The sequence below is a fragment of the Phragmites australis genome, chromosome 20 (assembly GCF_958298935.1).
Source record: "Phragmites australis chromosome 20, lpPhrAust1.1, whole genome shotgun sequence".
NCBI lineage: Eukaryota > Viridiplantae > Streptophyta > Magnoliopsida > Poales > Poaceae > Phragmites > Phragmites australis.
This window is the reverse complement of record NC_084940.1, coordinates 2,836,223-2,859,815: the sequence shown is the minus strand read 5'-3', so window position 1 is coordinate 2,859,815 and position 23,593 is coordinate 2,836,223. Positions and strand designations below refer to the sequence as shown.

Here is a 23,593-nt window from a genome sequence, read left to right as displayed (position 1 = left end):
TTATTTTGAAAAATTCGCCAGTTCCTTTCTTCCTAGATATTCCAACATATATAGATAAAAACTAAATTTGCCACTTTCTGATCATTCTTGAGAATAACCGCTATCGTCTCTTTCCACCATGCTACAATCGAGGCATGGTCATGCAAGAGCATCACTCCAAATTCTTGTTTCTGTGACCAACGGGTGACATGTTCGTAAACCACCTCTTTTGAGAAAAACGTATTGCAATACAGATGTAAAATTGATTCTTATGTTTGATCATATAGTGGCATAAGTTGTTATGTGGCTGATTTTTTTAGGCTAGATTGTCCAATGTGTTTAAGCTTATTTTGAGGTAATAACTAAAAAAACTTATATTCGTTCTCCACCTTAGCCTTCAAAATTTGAGTAGCTATGAAATGGTCTGACCTTATCTCTGCCGTAATCTTCATTAAACTGTCAGCACTGTTGTACAAGTTCGAAGCTTGAGCTCATTGAATACTTCATTAGCCTCAGTTATTAAGGGACGTGACAAAGTGGTTGACACTAGTGACTTCACCATAGCACGAGAAAGAGATTCTCCTCGAATACTCCGAAGGTCAGACGAGTTTATTACTTTTCCAACAGGTGGATTAGGTGGGCACAAACATCACGAACAGTCGGTAGCCTTCGACAAATGAGATCACTTTCTTTGCCTAAAAAAATCAGAATAAATCCATCATATTAAGCAATATAAGGCACTGTTTTTATTCTGATTATATATTCTACCTCAAAACAAAAGCAAACAATCCCGATCTAAAAATCAATTCACACAATCTATAAGCTAAATTATACTAAGAAATCTCATCATCCACGATCTAATAAAAATAAACTTCTCTATAAAATTCAGATTATAATAATCCATAACAAAAACAAACATGTACTAATTCAGAGTTACCCAATCAGCATCAGTGATAATTTTACAAGTCAATTTGTCATCACCTCTTTTTTCTGTAACCTTGGAGAAAGAAACAGAAACAAGAGAAAACCCAAAGGCCCAACAAGGAAACAAAACACCCTACATTAGCTAACCAAGCCCATTTCTTGGCCCAATCGAATTTCACACTATTAACGGCCCAGTTAGGACCTCCCATCCGCGTCATCCCTTCTTCCCGTTCGACGCCGCGGGCGCGCCGCCGACGCCGCCGAGCATTGCGGCAGCCGAGTCGACGTTCGTGAGGAGGTACTCGTAGATCTTCTTCCTAAGCCGTTCGATCATCTCCTCGGGCACGCCGCACCCGCCATTCGCGGGGGCGGTAGTAGTGGCCGCCACAGCCTCTCCGTCCGCGTCCGCCGGCGGCGGAGGCGCCTCGCTGCGCCTCCCGATCTCGCCGAGCCAGTCGTTGACGCGCTTCAGCTGCGGGAGCATCCTGGCCGCGCGCTCGCGGTCCCACGGGGCCGCCGCCGCCACGTCGGCGTCCAGGAACCGCTCCACGAAGCCGAGGAACCAACCCCTCGATTCCTCCCCGAGCCGCCTCGCCAGCTCGCCCCTTTCCTCGGCGCCCCCTCCCCTCTCCCACTCCGGCGGCGCGGGCGTAGTCGTCAGCGCCGCTGCGGCCGCCGCAGCACCCGGGCCCGTCCTCGCTTTCCCCTTCGCGGAGGACAGCCGCGACTTCGGCGACGGAGACGACTTCATGGACGTGGCCGCGGCCGCCGCTGGCTTCGCTGACTCGCCGACGACGACCACGGCCAGGGGCGAGGAGACCGTGGCGGGGACCGGTTTGAGGTTGTAGAGGCCGAAGGCGGAGAGGTCGGTGGCGAGCGCGGCGCTCACCCAGGACGTAGCTCGGCGTCCACGCTCGGCCGCGACGGCGGCGGCCTCCTCGTCGGTGGTGGAGGCCACCGTTCCGGCGTCGCTGGCCGCAGAGCGATCCGGCGAGGCTACAGAGGCCGCAGGCTTGGCCAAGGTGTCAGCGATCACTGTGGCACGGGAAAGCGCACCGTGGAGGGCGAGGAACTGCTCGACGGCCGGCTGCGGGTTCTGCTCCTCCGCCATCGAGCTCACCTCCGCGTACGAGCTGTTCCGGCCAACACAAGACAGACAAGGTCAGCAGTAACTAGGAGCAAAGCTACAAGCAAAATTACCGCTAATAAGAATGGCATTGTACCACAGCTCCTGCTGTGATTTTGCAACACATTACTGTAACACAAAGCAGTAATTTTCCAGCATCAAGTTGAAATCTAAGACATTTTACAGTGAATTCAACATTAGCAATCATAGGATTAACAGGATAATGCAGTGATGCTAGTAGAAGACAACAACTCTCAGCTGCAAGTACAGCAGGAGAAACTTCTTGCTTGTTCGGTGCAACACTGATAAGCTTCATTATAGAGTGCAATAGCATGGTTCATGGAAACAGTTCAGAAACATGTTGATCATGTCGTGTACCATGTAGATGCCAACAAGCAAAAACGACACACAGTTCGATGCCAACGCCTCAACTGTATACAAACCTGTATATCATAATGCAAGCTAACACTGCATCTCGTACTTTCTAGCATGTCCAAATTGGCAATTCACAAATTTTAACAGATGCTAGTAACTCAGAATGCCAGTTATGTTTCAATCTTCTGGTAAGTTCAAGTTTACTCTCGCAAGTTAATCTTCATGTGTTAAACTACAGGTAACACCTGCACTCAGATCAGAAACATAAGATGGCTAGCTAGCAGGGACCACACCACCATGGGTCTAACTCTAAAAGGGTGGAACCGAGCTGGGTGATAGCATTATTGCAACATGCTACACAGCTCGAACTGAGACATTTGGACCGTGATACCAACGGGTTATCAATGATCTTGCCCAAGTGAGATGCAAGCACAAACGAACCATGTGAACATGAACAGCAGGCTTTGCTAAAAGCACAGCTGATACCACCTGTCCTGGTGCCGGATCACCATGTCCTGTATCTAGCATGTTCGTCAGCACGGGAACAGGAAATCAAGGCTGTCTACGGCCAGAAGCCATGTGAAACCCTTGAAGGCTTCGTAAGGCTTGTCCTTGATGCATAGTTGACTTATTTCTATGAAAGGATTTCCAGAATATTGGATAGCAAAAGCTACAGCATTAAAACTACAATGGTGTAGCTGGTGAGCACTGAAGTGTAAGTTCAATGAGGAAATACGCTAGAAACCTTGGCGGAAGATTAATTCACCGCTGAATTTTCCTGATTCTGAATTAACTGGTGGCAGAGTACGCTGATAGTAGTAGCTACTATATCTTTGCATAAATGGATAGAAGCCATCAAAACATGCCAGGTTTCCCAGTCAAACCACAAGATTCTCTTCTACTATATTTTAATGGACAAATCATTAAGCATGTGATGCCATCTAAGTATCAAACATGCGTCTATTATTATCTACAATCTCGTGATGCTTTGTCCAAATTAAGTACAGAATAAAGTCACAGTTTGAAAACAATATAAGCACTAGGAGCTACACTATAGGAATAAAGGAAGGAACCGAATAGAGAAACAACTCAGGATCATGGAGAATATAGCAAATGGTAGGTCGTAGTCCACCAATAAGAAACTGTTCCTAGAACTAATTAAGAAAACAATGCCAACACAGTACAAAACTTGTTATGATCATAGATTCATAGGGCTTGTTTCCGGAAGAAAAAGTACCTCAAACATCTCAGCAAACTCTCTGCAGCAGAAGCTTCTTGCATGGCTTCAACAGCAGCCATTTGTGCTGACTCCCTGTACTTCAGAAGCTCCTGTCACAGGAACGATATGGTATGCCAATTTAAAATCAAAACGCTCATAGCAAAGCTCGATTTTTCAAACTGTGTCAAGCAAAAGTTTAAAACCATATCAATTGTGTCAATGAACTTAGTCATACCTTCCCTAATTTGGCAAGTGATGGAGGAAGTGATGTCCACGAAGTACTAGCATCTGTTAATTTTTTGCTGCTGGGGGGAACCTTGACTAAATTTGTAACATTAGTGTTGCTTAAAACCCCAGATGTTCTCTTCACAGTAGGAGGATGCTTCTTAATTGTTTTGTCAGCATCATCTGAAAGCGCACTTGCAGTGCTCTTCCTAACAGCTTTCTGAGCCATAGTATCATCTTTATTTGACACCTTCTCATCCACTGGTGGCTTTCCTCTAGGAGTCTGCATATTAAGAATGTACGTGTTATCTTAGAACATTTGGATAAAATTAGATTTGATGCAAGTAGGGAAAAAAACGCCATCACATTTCCTTGCTACACATGATATCGTGAACATAGGCACTAACAAGGAGATGTAATGAAATACAAATTCTATCATCATTACGGTCACTGGAAATTCTAAAAGTTGAATCGTCTTGAAGAGAAAGTGGTGGTGATCAGTGATCACTTATAACACAATAAAAACATCAAGTGCATTATCCATATACTGATAGAAGTTGACATGTTACATACCATCGTGCTCTTGTTCTCAGGCTTTCTGTCAGCTTTGGTTGTTTTTAATTCTGAATTGCCTTTTCCTTTTGTATCCATGTTTCCTTCCCAGCTTCTTCTCAAGGCCTTTGGCCCTGATCCAATACTCAACACAGTGCTACTGATAGAATTACCAGCAGAGGACTTCCTCCCTGCAGTAGTAACCTTCAAAACAGAAGCTGCCTTTTCTAACAACGAAAGCCTAGAAGATGATGCTTTCTCAGCTCCTTTTACTTTGTTTCTCTGTTTCAGATCATTAGAGAATCTGTCAAATGATGCAGGTAGAGAATAGACACTGGTTGGAGATGAAGGTGTTGACCTAGTAATAGCAGGCTTCGCCTTTGATTTAACTGTGTCTTTCTTATCACCAATCCCATTCAAAGCTTGTTTTGACAGAGAAGAGTTTGATTTGGTTAGCGGTGGCTTCTTATTTTCTGCCCCAATGGGCTTGCGTGAAGCATTTATTTTCTCCAACTTGCTCTTTTCCTTTTCAAGTGACAAGCTGCTGGCATCCTTCAATCCATTGGTTGGTTGTGCCTTCTTGCTGCCATGAAAATTCGAGGAGCTGGTTACTACAAGATCCTCAGGGTTGCCAACACAAGGATGGCGGCCAGTAACTGGCCGAACTCCTGAAAGGATGGGTACTGGCGTGGCTGCCTCTAGACGGTCTACATGGATGAACTGACCCAGCTGAATCTTGTCGCTCAAGATGAGATCATGCTGTTCCTCCGGAAGGGAAACATAGGTTGCATGGGATGAATCCGACACCTTGAGGTAAAACCCTTGGTTGGTGAAAAGATCAGTCCCGGCAAGTGCTGGAACAATGCTGACAACCTGAAGAAGCGACGATCGATGCTCGCCTGCAACTTTAACATCTGTGTTCATATGCTGAAGGAGCTTGACAAGGACACCAGGTACCAATGAAGCCATTGTAATGTGATTATCACATTACTCTGCACAGTCCATCAATGTGATTATCATTAGGGGCATGAAAAATTGGAACCAAAAAGTTAAATCTGGAAGAGGCAGTCTGGCTATTCCTAACAGAAGTGAAACCAACACCCCTGAATGCAATAAAGTTTGCAACTTTTCGTGAATGTAATGTGCAGAAACCTGGCTCACAAGTCACTAGTGTAAGGGTGCATTTACTAATACCACGAATTGCACGGTTATGTGAGTAGCAACACTAACTTACGAATTGCATGGCGATAACAATAATTTCAGAAAGGATAGGAAGAAGAATCGTCCTGAAACGCATAGCTGATAATGCAAGAAATGCAAGTTATGGAGGGAGTACGACTGAGGAATGTATGTCTTCGCTTGTAAGGAATTGAATTCGGTCCAAACTGAATATGCTCAACAAACCCCACGGCACAAAAGATACCAGAAGGTCCAGAAGTCATCATGGCATCAATGTGGGCGGCGGTGGTCCTGTCCCCAAGTCATTTTTTTTTCACAGGAAAATAAAAAATAAAAAGGAGAGAGCAATGAGAGGAAGAACATCACCAACCAAACCTTGTGCACAAACTACTAGCTGCCCTATCAAGTCCTGCAACCTTAAACAACCGCTAAATTCGAAGCAAAGCAATTAGCAGCAAAGGTTAACAAGGAGCAGGCGCTTTGCAATCAACTGTCCCCTTCAGCCTCCAACCCCAGTTCTTGTACTAGTAAACAATTCTTTCTCCCAGTCCGAGGTGTAACCCTCCAATCCCAAGCCCCCTACGAACAAATATTTAGAGGGAAAAAATCCGGGAAAAGAGTGGGTGGGTGCACACGCAAAAGCGAGAGCGAAATCATCGCCAGGAAATTTGCTCCCTGACATGGCGAGCGCTCGAACAAGAAAGCAAAAATCTTGGAACGGAGGAGATAGAAATTGCTAATCAGGAGCACGAGAAATCGGAAACGAACCTGTTGGCAGAAATCGGGGCGCCCAATGGTCTCTTCTCCCCTCTCCTCCGGCTTCCTGTGGGCGCATGGAAGAAGGAAAGGAAGGCTGGGAACCGGGGCTCCTTCCGCCCGCACCACTCGTGGGTTACCACCACTTTCCAGAGCTCCTCTGCCCTGCCGCTTCGCTGACGGACTGCGACCCCGGAAAGCGCAATCCTTGCCGTAGCCACGAGCGCGGCGCAGGTCCGGTCAGAGAAGGCTCGCCCGCGTCACATCCAAGAACAACAAGTCAAGGATTCTCTCTTCTCTCTCCCCTCCCCTCCTGTACTCATTCCCTTTGGCTGGCTCTGCTCTGGACAGCAGCTGCGTTGGGCGCTTGCTCGGGTGGGCAAGAACCAGCCGAGAGATAGAGGGAGCCGAATATCTCTCTCTCTCTCTCTCCCCCCTCCTTGGATGGGATGGAGAGATTGGAGAGCGGCGAAGGGGGGCCAGGGGCAGCAGCAACAGTAACCGTAGAGAGCTGACACACGCAAACCCAGCGAACGCGTCCACTGTGCAGAGTACAGCGATCACCCGTCGTGGCCTTGCGTCGTGTGCAGAGGGGGCGGTAGTAGGTGGGTGGTGTTAACTGTTGTGGTGAGGCGTTGCTTTCCTCGTCGGGACGGAGGCGAGAGCCGGAGGACGAGCTGGAGAGAGTCAGTTCTTTATTCAGAGCAGCTTGTTATCCGTGAGACAGAAGGGGTGAAAGAGAAAAATTATTTTTTTAAGTCAGTTTTTTGGGGAAAAAATTAAAATCTAGCAGCAGTCGACAAGCGGATATTAAAAGCCTTCAATTGGGAGTGCTCAAATTACAGAGTTGGGTTGGTGGTGGGGGGGGGGGGGGACTTTCTTCAAGCGCAGAAATTTTCTGTGTTCTAATTACTCCCTCCGGCCACAATTTAGTGTCGTTTCAGACATCCATAGTTCTCAAAACATATCTTTAATTACTATTTTTTTAGTAATATGGTTATAAAATATAGCAAAATTATATTATTATAAAACTATTTTTCAAAATAAATCTATTCGTATCACTTTTAAATATCTAAACAAAATATATAAAGAGTGCTTTATAGTTGAAGTCTGAAAAATGTTGACAGCGTGAAACCCAAAACAACACCTTTTTTTTAACGGGAAGGAGTAGTATGAAATCTACCATCTTGACATATTGTACACAAGCGAATCCTCGTAATGGCGCCCGGAGGAATCACTCCATTGGCCAGTGCAGGAGCAACGAGCAACTGATTGGCGACGACGTCCGATTGGCACCCATAATGCTATCTCTAACCGATTGCTATTAGAATCAAATTTTTTAGCGTTTTAACAGTTTTACTTTACGATTTTTTATCATGAAGTGATTTTCAAAATCATTCTTTTTAAATAAGATTTTTTCTATCTTTTCTCACGAATACCTATAAAGTGAAACTGTTATAGATGAGAGAAAGTAAAGAAAATAAAAATGAGAAAGAAAATCAAGAAGAAAATAAAATGAAAAGAATATGGTTGAGATGTTCGAACCACCACCATACTTAATGCCACGGCGGCCGGTTGATTATAATCAGTATTCGCTAATCGACACCTGCCGTCATCGTGTGCTGGAGCCGGCCCTGCAGTTTTCTTTTCTCCAACCACTATCGCAGTCGCAGCAACATGGATTCAGGCGCTCAACGATATACTTTGTCTGAAGCAGCCAAGTGGCAGCTCACAGTGTTACTTGCCTCCATTGTTCGTCGAAAGAACGTCAGAATCTACGCAGGTTTCTTCGCGAAAAAACAGGATTATCGCACCAGCACATGCATCCACATATATAGCCGCAAGGCATTTTCTAAGCAACTAGTGTGAAGGGCATAAAGCACTAATAAATATTCGTAGATCTATACTAACATAACTTAATTAGTTAATTAATTGTTTTAATCAAAATAACTAGCTAGTTAATTGAGTTGAATTAAAATGAATCCAAGAATTGCTCCACACCCATCTACCAATAAAGCCATCCCCTTCCTAAACTCCAAGCCCTGATAATTTTGGTCCACGTCGATGGACTAGGTGAGGTGACGAACAGGGGCGGGCGCCGACCAGCGAGCTCGCACGCGAAAGCTGTAGTAGCTGGTGAGATTGAGCTTTCTGATGCTTTACTCTCCTCCCGGGGCCATCCATCGTCTTGAAAACGGACTTGGGCGTTCCCTTTCTCGTCAACTTGAAAATCTCGTGCGCGCATGCGGTCGTCGTCGCCGCTGTGGCCTCGGTGGCACGGCGACGCCCGGGGGCCGGGGCCTCCGGCGACCGTGAGGGAGTAACCGGGCTACATGAGCTGCGAGGTGCCACTAGTCCAGTACTCAACCTACGTACACATGTAGTCCACAGACCGGTAACAACGGGACGGGAGGAAGATACGATCGAGCACCCAGGTCCTTTGGACGGACGGGCCCCTTGTTGCGGTGGACGTGGGGTTAGGCAGGGCATGTGCCCGCAAGCGTGGGGCTCGTGCGCTCTTAGACGAAAGCTTCATGTCATCTAACGTGGGAGGCTGGGACCTATAAAGGTTGGGAGCCAGAGGAGGCAGTGTTACTTGTATACCTTTTTTTTTTTACCAAATTAGATATTTCAAATCTAAGTCGAATTTTGATTCCCATCAGATCTGAATCGAAATCAGATTTTAACATTCTTATCGTGTCCAGATAACACTAAAACTAGGTGGTTTGAGGTTTGATTACGTGTGCGTCCAACTGTGAACTGCCTGCAGAATGCGTGAGCCTGTGAGGTCACGTCCTGCTCGCCGCAAGCTGAATCCGTCTGCTGCTAGAAATTAGAATCATGTGATGTTGGATGATTTCTTGGGCCGATGCTATGCGCAGTTGCTCATCAGAATCCATGTGATGGCACAAAGGAGAAGACAAGATTCGGGTCGCATCTGGCGCCGGTAAATCTGAAGACGAGGGAGCTCGACAAACAAAGCTACACGACGCAGAGTTTTTTTAATATTATTTTTTACGAAAATTAAAAAAAAATGCATAAATTCAAAAAATTAAAAAAATAATCCACTGGCCAATGGTCGAGCAAAATCTAATTTTTGCACAATGAAAAAGCGATAATTTTCGCTATTTTAATGTGAAAAATTGAATTTTCGCTCATGAAAATAGCAAAAATATCTTCTATGTTTGAAAGAGCGAAAATTCACGAGCAGTACCGACATATCTTCTATGTTTGAAAGAGAGAAAGAAAGAAGAGAAAAGTTTCGTGAATTTTGAAGCACGGCAACCCTATTGTCCAAATAGAGAAAGAGGGAAGGAGAAAAATATCCTGTGAAAAATTGAATTTTCGCTCTTTCAATCATAGAAAATATTTTCACTATTCAATGAGCAAAAATTCAATTTTTCGCACGTTTAAATAGCGAAAATCTAATTCTCATTTTTTCATTGTACGAAAATTAGATTTCGCTCCATCATTGAGCGACATTGGGTTATTTTTGCAATTTTTCGAATTTATAAAATGTTTTTGAAATTTTCGTAAAAAATAATACTAAAAAAAGCACACGACGGCAGTGCGTGCAGGCCTGGAATCCTTAGTGGCGCCGCCGTTTTGTCGGGAGCAGTCTTTTTTGCGCGAAATGGCAGTGGAACATCGAGATGGAATCGGCAGCAGCGTAAATTACCTGCACGGCTTGGTGGAAGTCGTGTGGTTTAGGCTCGAAAAGGATCGCCTTTCGTCTGCCCATGCCAATGCAACGGCGAGGCGTTTGTCTGTACTTGCTTGCACTGTAGGCAAAGCAGGAGATTCCTACACAAAATGCAGCCTGCGACTAAAACATGATACAGCCTACATAAGATACGTACGATTATAGTAACATTCTGTCTCCTAGTACTACATTAGTAAGATAAGAGTAATTGTGCTACATTGCCAACTACCTTTGGATTTTTCTCTTCCCTGTTCAACGCAAAAAAAAAAGAGCAACATCCAACAAGCTACGAATCTAAGCTCTACGCTGACGCAATGGCCATGGCCATGGAATTATTGCGCTCTGTAGTCTGTACTACTAACTGCCAGTGACTGAGCAGTGAGACAAAACATGCAGTACATTGAAGCTACGAAAGGGGCAAGCAGCAACTTTGAACAAGATCTCTTTCCTCTCGTCTCAAGTCTCAACAGCTGAACGTTGCATGATTGCATTGATTGTCCTGGCCCGGCACCGGCACCGGCACCACCGGATGACCAGACGCCCCGGTGGCTTCGGCTTCGAGCACATGGAATGCTGTCCTGCTTGCCGGCGTCGGCGCAGGCGACCGGGGGCAGCGCCCGCGCCTGCGGCTGCTGCACCGTGCTAATGGCCGGGAACGGGCCCCGGGGGCAGTGGATCCAGGCTGAAACCTGCCGCAGAATTGCATCATGGAGACGATTGATTGCGTTACAGTTGCACAGAGATGCATGGCGCTATAACAGATCAGTTCATCAAACAGTAGCATCGTCATCAACCAGCGATGCTAACTTGCTAAGTGAACCCAGCTAAGAAGATCATGCGATGGCACCAGATGTCACTGGAAGTTGGAACATGGGACTTCACAGATCACAGGAAACGGTTCAGTTTCTTCAGAAAATTCTAGTACCGACTTTAACCGACAAACATGTCAGACAAGAAATTAGCAGAAATATGTCATGTAACTGAGAAGCCTACATTGTTCACAGGCTAAAAATTTCAAGATAATTCAGAAGGCCACATTCTGCCGATGACTAGAAAAGCTCCCCGATTCATGAAGATACTTCTCTGTCGCTTGAATATTCAGACTTCTGGACGCTCAAACCTGCAGAATTAACGGATATCTCAATTGCTGGATTTACTTGTATAGAAAACAAAACTTATCCAAGGTGGACAGAACTGAAACAAACAATTAAATTAGCCCTCTCAACCAAGGGGACAGGCATCATGAAAATAGGACGTTAGACACCATTCTTGGGCTTTGGCCTTGGCGCTCACCAAAACTACCACACACACACTTCAGATCCACTAGCCACTTGTTGAATTATTCTGATTAAAGTAAAACAATACTACCGATCAAATTCCTTCATATCATCAATCCATGATGAAGGCAATAAGGCTTGGCACCTCAAGAAAGTATAACCATCACATCTTGATAGAAAGCAGAATACTATAATTCGACAAGGATGGAATCAGGCAAGTATTAAACTGAAGTCATTACCTCTCATATCTCATGGTTATTGTCGTAAATAAATGATTAAACTAAAAGGATTTTAATTACAAGCCATAAACTCATCAACATGATTAAACAACAAAGACGGAAAACAGTGGCTTGAAGCTAAAACCTATGATAATCTCTTGAACTAAACTTCATGTTGATTGGGGGCAACAGGACTCAGTGAAACAAATGCAACCAAGAAAGTCAATTTACCCACTCAAAAAAAAGGAAAGTCAATTTACACATGCAACAAATAACACACTTTTGTGAACAATTAGTGGCAGATATAGCCCAACATGAACAACTAAAGTCAGATTATACAAATTAAGCTGCGCTAACCTGGAGGGAGTGGTTGCTTCAACTTGTTTGCCTTCTCAGCGTCAAAGACACAGAGGGTGTACAAGTACTTGGAGCAGCGGACCTTGAACTAGACGACATCTTTGCTCCTCTTGATCCCGCGTTTGCTCAAGTTATGTCCAAGCCAAAAGAGAAATATTAACTTGTGCAGATTTATTCAGACTTCGGCTAGGAGTAGGAAATCTGGGGAGGTGTGGATTGAAATCCCAGCATACTGCAGCGTGATCGCGAGCAGAGACCGACGTTGGCAAGCCGGGAGCGGCGTCCTGGAGGACGCTGGCGTCACCGGCCGCCCGAGTCGACGGTGAGGCTCAAGTTCGCGTGGCCGCTAGACGCCCGAGGCACCATGCTTGGTTACTGCCGTGGCGCAATGAGGTAGGTCATCACCAAGCCGTGAAATTGCCGCATTGGCGCCTTACGGCCGGCAATGCTGTGTCGCACGGCGACTACACCACCATCCTTACAGCGGTCACGCGCGGCCATCCTCTTCCCGGTGGAGAACGAGTCGCGTTGGCAGAGCATCACCCTCGACAACGCTTTCGTCAACGAGTCAGGGAGTTCGACGGCGGCGTGTGCTGCTGGCAATTCAGGCCAACGAGCTGAGACTACTAGTATCATATGCACAGCTTCAGATCCGAGATTCATGTTAAATCTAAAATTTATATAAAAAATAAATAGTGTAAATATTTAATTTTTATTCAAAATAAAAATCAGATAACTCAATTAAATACCTCTAATCCACCTACATTTCCAGATCCTGGATGACCAGCTCCAGAATCTAATCCGTGCCAAACGGCCCCATAGTATGCACACTCGGTGAACCATTAGTGATCCCAAGTTTGCATTTTACATGCAAGAAGAGAAAAGGGTATAACATGATTTTTTTTTTTTTTTTTTGACTTTTTTGTGCATGCTAGTGGCCATCCAGGCATCTGTAAAGTGGAACTGCTGGCATCAATCCCACTTATCTTGAGAAACTTGTACCTTAATCTTACGAGGGGAAAAAAGTATCACCAAACTAAACAGGAAAGTGGCATCTGAAATCGGATGCTTGTTGCTTTACCAATTCATATGGATTGTTGAGAAGTTATTTGTAGGACATGAAACTTCTATTTGTACAACATAAGCCCTTTGTAACTAAAGAAATGTACACTATAGAAGTTCTGATGGTTTGGGGACATATTTACCTCTTGTTTCTTTCTTTGTTCATCTTGAACACCACACAGATGCACATCAGACCAAATGGATACAGAAATGACAGGGAAAGTATTAGTTTACACGCTACAAGATCTACACTTTCTTTTTGAAGGCAGCTAATCATGTTAGATGCGGACTAGTTACAGGTTCACCTGGCCTTCTGTGTATAACATCACAACTCATTAAACACCATGGGGCGGCAGATGTCATCCTACATCAGTTGGCACAACCTGAAATAATTATTGATCACCAGGCATTGCATCCAGCACCATGTTGTCTTGTTGGGTAAGAGCACTGTTATCTTGGTTAGGGGACCTAACTTTGAGCATATACAACCGTGCGAATTCTAACATTTCCCGAACTTCCTTCTTATACTGCAAAATTTCAAAACATAATGAAGACATTTCTGAGAATTAAATGTGTGCGGTAATTTCTGAATGTTCTGGCATGCAGGAATTAAAGAAATACAGAGTATTTGAGGAACTCATATTTACAAGTTTCAAGTAAACAACACCAACGAAGATGTATAAAAATTTCAAGCGGATGCCACGTGCACTGCACCTTTGATAAGAATACATCAATCCTTTTTGGATGATCATCTGTATGTGATCATGTCTAAATTGGAATGTATTTGAAACTCACGAATTAGTCTAAGCTATATCAACTGTATGTGTTTAAGACACGCAGTTGCAACATCAACATTTCAAAAGATCTCCCTCAAGCTAGGTCTGGTATCAGTATCGGTGAAGTCCATATTGAAGTGGTAGAGGGATAAGTAGGCTCTCTGGCTTTCCTAGTTGCTAAAGAATTCAAAGCTCTCTACGCAGCTCTTTCCTCTCAAGTCTTTTCATACTTGTGAACTTGACTGTGAGGCTTCTATCTAGATGGTTAAGTCACAGGGCTCATATATCTAGAACACCACAATAAATCTCCCTTCGAGCTGGTGCCAGTGAAGCTGAAACCATGGCTGGGCGTCTAGTTTATCGACAATTGGATTTAACTCCCACCAACAGATCATAAAAGCAGAAACTCAGTAATTATAGTCAAGTGCATACCTCATCCACAGCGCCACTCTTTATCTTAGACTGCATTATGCACCATTTCTTGAAATGCGCACCTGAAAATGCAGCATGACTATTGCATTCATAACATTTTAAATTTCATTTGCAGTTTAAGTAGAGAATAGTCATCACAGGAAATAATAAGAGAACACACGAGCTAGACAAAGGGATCAGAAGAAATCACCAACCAGCACTTATGTTAAGACTGCACGAGCTCGAACTGATAGTTTTCACAGACCACCTACAGTGTATCTGAAAGGTAGCACAGCAGTTAACTAAATTATAGGATGACTGTTGTCTTTGTGGTATTGTAAAATATCTAAGATTTACAAGAAAGAAAAAGCGGACAGGAAATAGCTTGTCTGAAACTGAGATAAATCAACATGCCACTAATTAACAAAAAGTGTATAAACAATATCTTCCATAAATACCTCAAAGTAGGAACCAAATGGAACATCGTGTACTTGCTGTACAGTTTCAAATACCTATAAATAACAGCGGCAGATAAATAATACTTACGATCTAAAGTAAATTACTTGATGGGAACAATAATTATGAAATATTATCTGCCATATTGGAACATTCAGTTGCACATTAGAAACATACCAGATCTGTTTTGTCAGCTGAAAGAACCATATGCTGCCACTCTGTCATCGCTGAATATGGAGGGCACATTGGACTATGGCATATTGATTTACAATTAAGTTCTCTCACCTGGCCATCATACTCATCTGCGAGGTGCCATTGACCCAGCTGCAGAAAGCAACAGGTTTTGGCAGAATATGAAGTAAAGTTAGAAAAAAAGAGAAGCCATTCAGCTTGCTGATAAAATATAAGGGCCAATATAGCTGGTCTCTGTTATCCTCATAGTAGATTCAACTTCAGTGCATATTACCATACCTTAGCATAATAGTATGGAAAGTTACCAACGATAAAAATATGCATGGAGGATGAACAATACATATGCTGCTTTGGATGGTACCTGTCGGAGGATTAACTCCTGTCGCAGGGATCCCGAGAGACCCCTTTTTAGAGATTCGGCCAGGAGGATGATCCTGAATAAGTTCGTCGGAGAAATAAATGGGAATGAATGCAACGGCCGGTGGTGGGAGTGTCGACCTAGTGCAAGGAGAAGTAAATGCACTGGAATTTAGACAGATTCGGGCCGCACGGGGGCGTAATACCCTACTCCTGTATGTATGCTATAGCTATCCTGAGGAAGTCCCTCAAGGATGTTACTGGTTACAAGAATGTTGGCCTAACTAAGAGCTTGAGGCTCCTTGTTCTTCGGTTGGAACTGTGCTCAGCCTTGCTCACAGTGTCTCTCTTCGTTGGTCTGGTTCGTTGTGTGGTTGGTGTTCTTACGCCGTTGTTGGTCTTCTCCGAGAGTCTTTTTTGCTTCTGAGTTACCAGCTATTTTAAGTACCCGCCGGCCGAGACATGCCCCGAACGGGAAGGAGGGGGCACAAGTTCCAAGACGCCATGACTGGAAAAGACGTCATCATTTCTTTTGGGTGAAGTGACCGGGGGTGGAAAAAGCGTCGCACGCCCGGTCACCTGTCACCATAAACGCTCTGGCAACGGGCGCCGTGGAGAGGGCCCACCAGGCAGCCGCAGAACAACCCAGCGTGCCCGCCCTGTCTTGTTCCTCTGACATAGCAGTGCGGCAGACGGAACGCCTTGATCCTCGCGATGTTATCCCAAGACAAACCGGATGACACGGGACGGGACCCGTACAGTTAATAACCCCACGCCTCTCTGCCAAAACATGGCAGGAACTGACGCTGCGGCGGGAGCAGTTGGAGGTGTCAGGCCACGCACGCTCATTAAATGCGGCCTCGAACCTCTGACTGATTGACACCTCATCGGCGGACCCCTCGGGGGCCTTTCTGGGTCGTCGGGGCACCGAGTGCTCGGGGGTACTGTTCACATCCCCGAGCACTCTCTCCTGAGCACGCCTATCCTTGTCCTCGGGGTACCAGGTGCTCGGGGGTACTGTTCACCTCCCCGAGCACTCCTGCTCGAACCCTTGGGGAATCGAGTGCTCAGGGGCTGCCATGTGCAGCCCCGAGCACTCTCTCCCGAGCACTTTTGTACGGATCCTCGAGGAACCGAGCGCTCGGGAGCTGCCGCACGCAGCCCCGAGCACTCTCTCCCGGAACTTATCTCTTCTGATCGTCGGGGGACTAGGGTGCTCGGGGGTGACCGGACACCCCCCGAGCACTTTCTTTCCGGTACTCAGACTCTGTGGATCATCGGGGAACTGGGGTGCTCGGGGACCACTGACTGTGGCCCCGAGCACCTTCTCCCGGGACTTGAGCTTTTCTCATCCTACAGGAGGGATCTCGCGGGATGGCGCTATGTGATGGATGGCTGGCCTGGTCTCGGGATTCAGGGACCCCCGGTTCCTGATACACCGACAGTACCATTTACACTACCATATGGCACAGGCGAGCTTAATGTTGAGATGTGACTCTTGGAGTTACGAAAATTCAATAGGAGATTAGTTACCACCAGGTGGCATATACTGATTCTCGACCAGTTGCCAGGTCCATACAGGATGGTAGCACATTGCCATAGGTTCAGTATAGCCACAAATTGTCCCTCGCTGACTGACTAAAAATATCTAACTCAAAGTTTCTAAATAAATCATTTTCATGAGAACTAGGCATGGTATCCAAGGCTTGATAGCCAATAGGATCCCAAATTACTGACCCTGGCCACACTGACTGTATTAGGTAGGATTAGGAAGAACGAACTCCTAACACATATTTTTTTTTGAGAAAACATAACACAGAGATTCTTATAGAAGAAAAAACACAAGCGGCAAAACATGGGGCTATAAGCCTGTAGATCAATAGTAATTGGCAGCTTCATATTGTGAAATAGCAGCACACAGATTGCCTGGAAGAACTGCAAGAAGATGTCCTACTTACATGAAAGGTTGGAAAACTTCAATGAAAAAATCCAGGGACAAATATCACATTATTACATGAGGAGCAATAGTATGGAAACTTATTTGACATATTTTGGAAACTTATTATGACTATCTACTCCATTTGACATATTTCAGCATCTAAAGTTTCCATCAAACCACTTAGTGAAAATTCTCTAAGAAATGTCCTTCATGGGAATCAGTTGGCCACAGAGGATATACTCAATTTGCAAAGAAAAAAATGGCATTGTGCTGGATACTTACATTTATATCTTTATCCTTCCGATCCATCCGGTACTCTGTTATGTAACTCGAGTCATCACTTAATAGAATACTAAAAAACTGCTCTGCAGTACACGGAAAAGTTCCCTGAAATCATACACGGTTAAGGATCAGTTATTTCATAAATGACAAATCATGAAGCTAAGATAAAGTAAGCCACTATTACATTGAATACAGGGACTAGAACTTCTTCTTTGACAAAAGGTTGTAACTGCCCTGTTAAAGCAGCACAATCTTCTGGAACATTTAACTCCTTGCTACTTTTTCTTGAGCTGCTGAGTGCACGTAGTGCAGACTGAGCACGTTCCTAGAATCCAAATACAAAAAAAAAAGTTTATCAAGTCTGAAGAATGGCTATGAAGATCAAATTTATGTGAACTCACAACTATCACAAACAGCAAAAATGAAGAAAGATACCTTCAAAACTAGTGCACCAAGATAAGACTGCAGATATGAAAATGCACCATAATGCTTTAATTCAAAGAATAAAGTACAAGCAAAGTTCTGTACCTGTTTCTCAGCCTCTATCATCGTTTGGAAGTTCTTCACAGCTCGCTGCAACGCTCTAAATGTATGGTTTCTGTTCCAAAAGGATGCAAATTTGTATCTGACTCTTCCTGCAAAAATATATAAGAAACATGACATGTAACAACCACAACCTGTCTTATCTACTTGCCATTAGCAGTTCTTTTGGCAGTCCCCACAACAATAACAACAAAGGCTAGACATGAAATCCAACAAGAGCCATCAACACAAAGGATATAGAAAGTAAAAAAGGTGTCAGTAATAGCAATAATAGTAATGCCTAGGTCATGATTTGGGCATGCAGATTGCTGATTTCCACGCGCAACTATCCAGAGATAATTCTTTGGGTATATTCCATTCGTTTCTTTTGAGCTTCATCTCCATAAGAGTGGCTGGGTTTTTATGTTGGCTCACCAAGCCTATCCCAACCCTCTACCTGAGCTTGGGACTGGCTGTGCCGGCTATGTTGAAACAACATAGGGGTTCTGGCTATTTTCAGTCTCCACAAACTGCATGATTTTTATGCGTACAGAGATCATGCATGATTTTTATGCATACAGAGTGGCTATGTTGAAACAACTTAGGGGTTCCAGCTATTTTCACAGTCTCCACAAACTGCATGATTTTTATGCATACAGAGATCATACATGATTTGTGGTGCCAGGAAATGGGGTTTGTCAGCTTAGTCAGTATTGTATACTAAAATAAAGGGCTTTGACCACTATAGGGAGTTGACATCTGAATTCAGAGAAATAGGCGCATCTTTGATAAAGTGCCCCTTCCAACCCCCCCCCCCCCCCCCACACACACACAAAAAAGTGTAGATGGAAGAGAATGCTTATAGAAGATATGTGTCTGCTAAAGGAAAGAGCATCCATGAAATTCCAGCCGTTCTTTCTCAACTGGATTCACAGTAACAATTCTGTTTCATTTGATTGTTTTTAGATGGTTTCAAACTTTCATTTGTTCTTGTAGACCCTGTAAATTTTGGCTCCTTTTTCCTAGTGCTTGGACCTTTTGTACTTATTACCTGTACAATTATTAATAATATTATTATTTCAGTAGGGTCCTCTCCTACTGTTTTCCACAAAAAGAGAGAAAAGGTTTTGAGTTTGCACCAAGTTTCATGTATAGTACACAAAGAAAGGACATGCAGGCTGCCACCCACCCCCCCCCCCCCCAAAAAAAAAGACATGCAGAAAATTACCATCCGGACACCCTAATGGAGGAACACCATGTCCTCCAGCCCCCATTCGAAGAAATATTGTAATAGCTGGATTAATAACTGCATGCTGGCTTCTCCTTATCTGCAGTGTTTGTGAGAAAAGAAACACATGGCACATTAACATGTGTAGCACGGAATTATGGAGATGAACAGAACAGAATTAGAATAAGAATTACCTCATCGATATCTCTCAAAGGGAGCACAACCTTCATATATGGGAGAAAGATGTTTTAAGTCACAAATAAAGCAAAACAAATGTATGAAACACAAATAAATGATAGTAGATGATTTAATATTTAAGAAACAAATATCTGGCAACTTCCCTAAGCTCACAGAATCTATCCAATGAAAAAAAAAATCAATCTACACAGCTTAAGAGTATATATTATGTACAGAAAAAAATGCTTTGCGACCAGGACTGGTAGCTTCATTGATTAAAATCAGGAAGAGAACTTGAGCATGCCACCTTGCATGGAGAATAATTTGCCAGAAAGCTGGATTCAGCAGAATATATTCCTAAGATGGAAGCACTAGTTTCTCAAATGATAGCTAACACGTACAGTAAACAACCATTTAGTTCATGAACAATGGAAATATTGGAGTAGCAATAACCATTTAGGTACTACGTACAATTTCCAATGACCTATTGGAACACATAGTCAATTTAGTTTTGGTTTCCATAGAATCTCAATCAAGAGAATACGGTCACATAATATTTAACAACATCACCATTGAATAACCAAAGATTAAAGGCCTAACTTGAACACCCATTAACAAAATTGAAAGGTGTATTGTCCCTACAAACTTGCCAAGTTAGAGTTTCCCCATTTACTCTGCTATGTTGTTGATTAAAAAATATGTTTTCAATTTATTTTAACAAAAAAGTAGGTCCTATTAATGTTATGGCTCTTTGATGGAGCTTACAAACATTAATTAGAATCTTTCTCGATCTCATGATAATCAAAATGTCCATTTAGATGGAATATGTAGATAAAATCACATAACATTAAAAAATGAATATTTTATCATAAAAACATAAAGGAACAATAAAGTGAGCTACACACAAAGAACCTAATGTAAACACGCTAAATCAAACGATGGCAATTGAGAAATTTCGTGTGAGCTAACCTTAATCTGCTTAGAAAAGATGTTTGAATGAAAGCAAATGTGCCATGAAGAGACATACATGCGGCCGTGATACAGAAATGACCTCTCGAGTGCACATGAATAACTGTGGTCAACAACCTGAAAGAAAATTAGACAAGGAAACAACAACTCTTGCAAGTTGGAACCATTGGTATTGGATCTACGCGTGAATTCGAGTAAAAAGTTGTAACAGTTACCTACCTCATCTGGAGTAAGTCCAAAAATTGTCTGCAATGGACCTGGCTTTTGATGAACTACAGTGGGGCCTTGCTTATCCAAGGATATCCTTCGACGAGCATCAGCCTCAGCAAAGTTATTTAGAGCCCTAAAGCAGAAAAGTGTTTAATACGTCAGAGAAATTGACAGCGCTTACTGATTTTACCCTAAGACTAAAAAACAAATGAATTTGGGCAACACAAAGTACAGCAGTGTCGTCCAGCATATTTAGCTGGCAGCTCAAAAATAACTATTCGCATGATTTATGAAACATAAATCCCTACTATGTTTCACTTCTGTTATCAAGCCAAAGTGAAATAATGAAACAAGTGGCTAAAACATACATGCCAAAGCTGTTCGAACTTGCTAATTTGATAAAGAACAGAATTAGAAATTCATGCTTTCGGTTTCGGGTGAACATATAATAAGAACAAGAATGCAGAAAATTCAACGATTTCATGATTAAAGAAACAGAGGGAGATTTTGACCTAGAGGAACTCTCATGAACCTTGATTGCCTTAATATGAAGACACACCTGACAACACAAAAAAAAAGTATTAGAACACACCTGAAAATAAATTGTAATCTCCAAAACCAAGTGGGCAAATCACTCACCTGTCCTGATGTGCTGTCAAGTGTATACCAAACTGGTCCACTTTGTCCCTCAGACTCAACTGGAACAGTAACAGAACCAAGAACTGTGCTTTTCCATACAATGTCCCAGTCATATATCGTAACATTTATCTATATAAGTGTAGAGAATAAATGCATCAGAACAAGAGAAATGAAATGTACAGATCTTCCTGCGTTCAAAGGCCTTTTCGAATAGAATGGCATAAATCTTTTAATGGGAAGAGAAGAATTAAGCAGGGACACCACTGCATCAAGATGATGGTAAAGTATCTAGGGATGACACTATATAAACTCATAAGTTTACAATAATTTGAGTCAGGGTGAGAAGCAAAATGGAAATTTGCAAAACCACATAAAAGAGCTTATGTCACAATACTGTTGTATTACAGCAATGCCGCAACAGAAAAAATGGTGGCAATTTGACTAGCTAAAGTAAATCAACTGCAGTTTGTCAGATTTATCATAACAACCACGAAGAAACTGCATATTTTAAAACAGTCCAAACTAGGAGAGATGGAGCTGGGAATAACCTTTACAGGAAGACTATCAACAAAAAAGTTAAATTCCTCTCCCCACATTGGGTTTCTTGAGCCAGGAACCATGGAGCTGTAAGGTGTAAGAGAGATAAAAAGGTATGATTAGACTAGTTGAGCATTAGCTGCTATTATCTATATGTTTATCAAAGAGAGTAATATTATGTTATATTCAAAAGATCGGTCGTTTGAAGTTGTTCCTTCGATCAACACTCCACCTTTGTTTTCCCACATAAATGTTTCAGGATAGCATGTCTATCAGTTATTTACACATTACCTACCTAATTCCCCACAGCTCTCCCTGATTCCACAAGACTTTTAGCATTTAACACAATCCTGAGGGCAGTCATCCCTCGTTTCCTCTCTTTATTGCCTATGCTTGGCACTGCTAGATCCAAAGTCAGCTTGTGCTGCTACTGTCATATCTCTAATTGCTCCTACATGCCCCAATTTGTTGAAAATGTCTCAAACCACCCATGGACTTATAAAAAAAAAATAGGGAAGAATGTATCATTTATGGTGTTTCCCCTTGAACCTAGCTTATTTAATATGCATGCATTAACATGGACAGCTTTACACAGGCAACAGGGTTTCTCCCCCTCTTTTCCGAGCTCCAATTCAATTAAAAAATCATTACAGCCAGTTAACACTTTTACCCAAAATATGGCTTTCTTGAGCAAATGTCCAGCTTGCACCCTGTGTCCTCTCAAAGGGAAGATACAATGTGGCTAATAATAAACGAGTTACAGTCTGCTACAATTCGTAGCTTGAGAAATAGGCTAGAAATGGAACTCCTTTGAAACCCACATACAGATAATGAGAACTTGAAACGACTCATAATGATCCAATTAACAGGTTATAAAATCGATAGCCCAAAAGAAAAGGATAAACATCAAAGTATTGAATCACCGAATCAGTGTGATCACCTGAAACGTTTCTCTCTGCCACAAGTGATCAATGCATACGGGTCTGATGTCCCGTTTAAGTTCGCTGCGATCAAATTCTTTGCGGCCAACAATTCGAGCTGAACAGACACATCCAAGTCACACAACTATCCACACCAAACTGCCGGCGGCACAACATAACAAAATCTAGACAAAAAGGCTGATCACTCGTTACCTTCACCACATAAGCGGAGGGGCAGCTCGAGCCTCCCTTGTACTGCCCAATCCAATCCACACGCAGACAATCAAACAATCGGAACATTAGCATCCGTGATCATTAAAACCGTATCGCCCAAATTCATCGGAACCCAAACAGAAGCAACCGTTACCTTGTCGGTGCCGTCGCCCTCCCGCACGAGGAGGAGCTCGTCGGCGACGGCGCCCCCCGCGGCCGGCGCGGAGCGCGGGTTGCGGATCTCGTAGGCGGCGTAGAGCGCGACGAGGATCATCGCGGCGGCGCAGGTGACCTCGATCTCCCAGCAGGACGGGAGGAGAAAACCTAGCGCCGCAACAGCCGGCGCCCCCGCTGCCTGCGACGCCATGCCGACCGCGTCCGCGCCCACGAGGTGGGTGCCGTGCCTAGGGTTTCGGGAGCGGGAGGGGCAGGCGCGCGAGGGCCATGGCAGAGATGAGGTGGTGGTTATGGAGAGGGGCGACGAGGCGGAGAAGGTGGGAGCGGTCGGGCTCGCGGGGTGGGCCCCACTTACCGCACGGTCCAGCGAGATCAAACGGTCCCAGATGCTCGGGGCGGAGGTGGCGCGAATCTTGAAGCGGTGTGGGGGAGGACGGGCTGTGACGCTGGTCGGGTGGGTCCGCACAAGCCGGCGCCGGTCGGGCTGCGGGATTGACCGTGGCCCCGTGCCGGTCCACAGCGAGCCTCTTGGGTACTTCGGTTGAGCCCCTGCAGATTCTGAAATTTTCACTTCCGACACATTTCTTTTAGGTATTGTTTGGTTGGAGAGTGAGGTAAGATGTGATGATTTCATTT

At 43.9% G+C, this 23,593-nt stretch overlaps 2 protein-coding genes across 3 annotated transcripts; both read right to left on the bottom strand.

Annotated features, from left to right (window-relative positions):
- Positions 1–837: 837 nt before the first annotated feature.
- LOC133901549 (uncharacterized) lies at positions 838–6,967 on the bottom strand. Its single transcript, XM_062342893.1, has 5 exons — positions 6,348–6,967; positions 4,422–5,392; positions 3,859–4,131; positions 3,642–3,733; positions 838–2,036 (listed from the first exon to the last, which is right to left on the bottom strand). The coding sequence occupies exons 2-5, from the start codon at positions 5,367–5,369 to the stop codon at positions 1,118–1,120; spliced, it is 2,232 nt and encodes a 743-aa protein (XP_062198877.1). The 5' UTR covers positions 5,370–5,392; positions 6,348–6,967; the 3' UTR covers positions 838–1,117.
- A 5,972-nt stretch (positions 6,968–12,939) lies between these two features.
- Positions 12,940–23,261, bottom strand: LOC133901574 (BAG-associated GRAM protein 1-like). 2 transcript variants are annotated; one of them, XM_062342939.1, is made up of 18 exons: positions 22,935–23,261; positions 22,781–22,822; positions 22,588–22,685; positions 21,659–21,734; positions 21,111–21,239; positions 20,984–21,030; positions 20,481–20,604; positions 20,320–20,364; positions 19,310–19,339; positions 19,116–19,215; positions 17,894–18,000; positions 17,550–17,690; positions 17,366–17,470; positions 14,773–14,919; positions 14,598–14,651; positions 14,355–14,418; positions 14,161–14,222; positions 12,940–13,479 (listed from the first exon to the last, which is right to left on the bottom strand). In XM_062342939.1, the coding sequence occupies exons 1-18, from the start codon at positions 23,145–23,147 to the stop codon at positions 13,345–13,347; spliced, it is 1,719 nt and encodes a 572-aa protein (XP_062198923.1). In that variant the 5' UTR covers positions 23,148–23,261; the 3' UTR covers positions 12,940–13,344. The 2 variants fall into 2 exon arrangements, with proteins under 2 accessions (XP_062198923.1, XP_062198922.1); XM_062342938.1 differs by having other exon boundaries at positions 20,262–20,378; positions 22,935–23,260.
- Between the last annotated feature and the right edge of the window lie 332 nt (positions 23,262–23,593).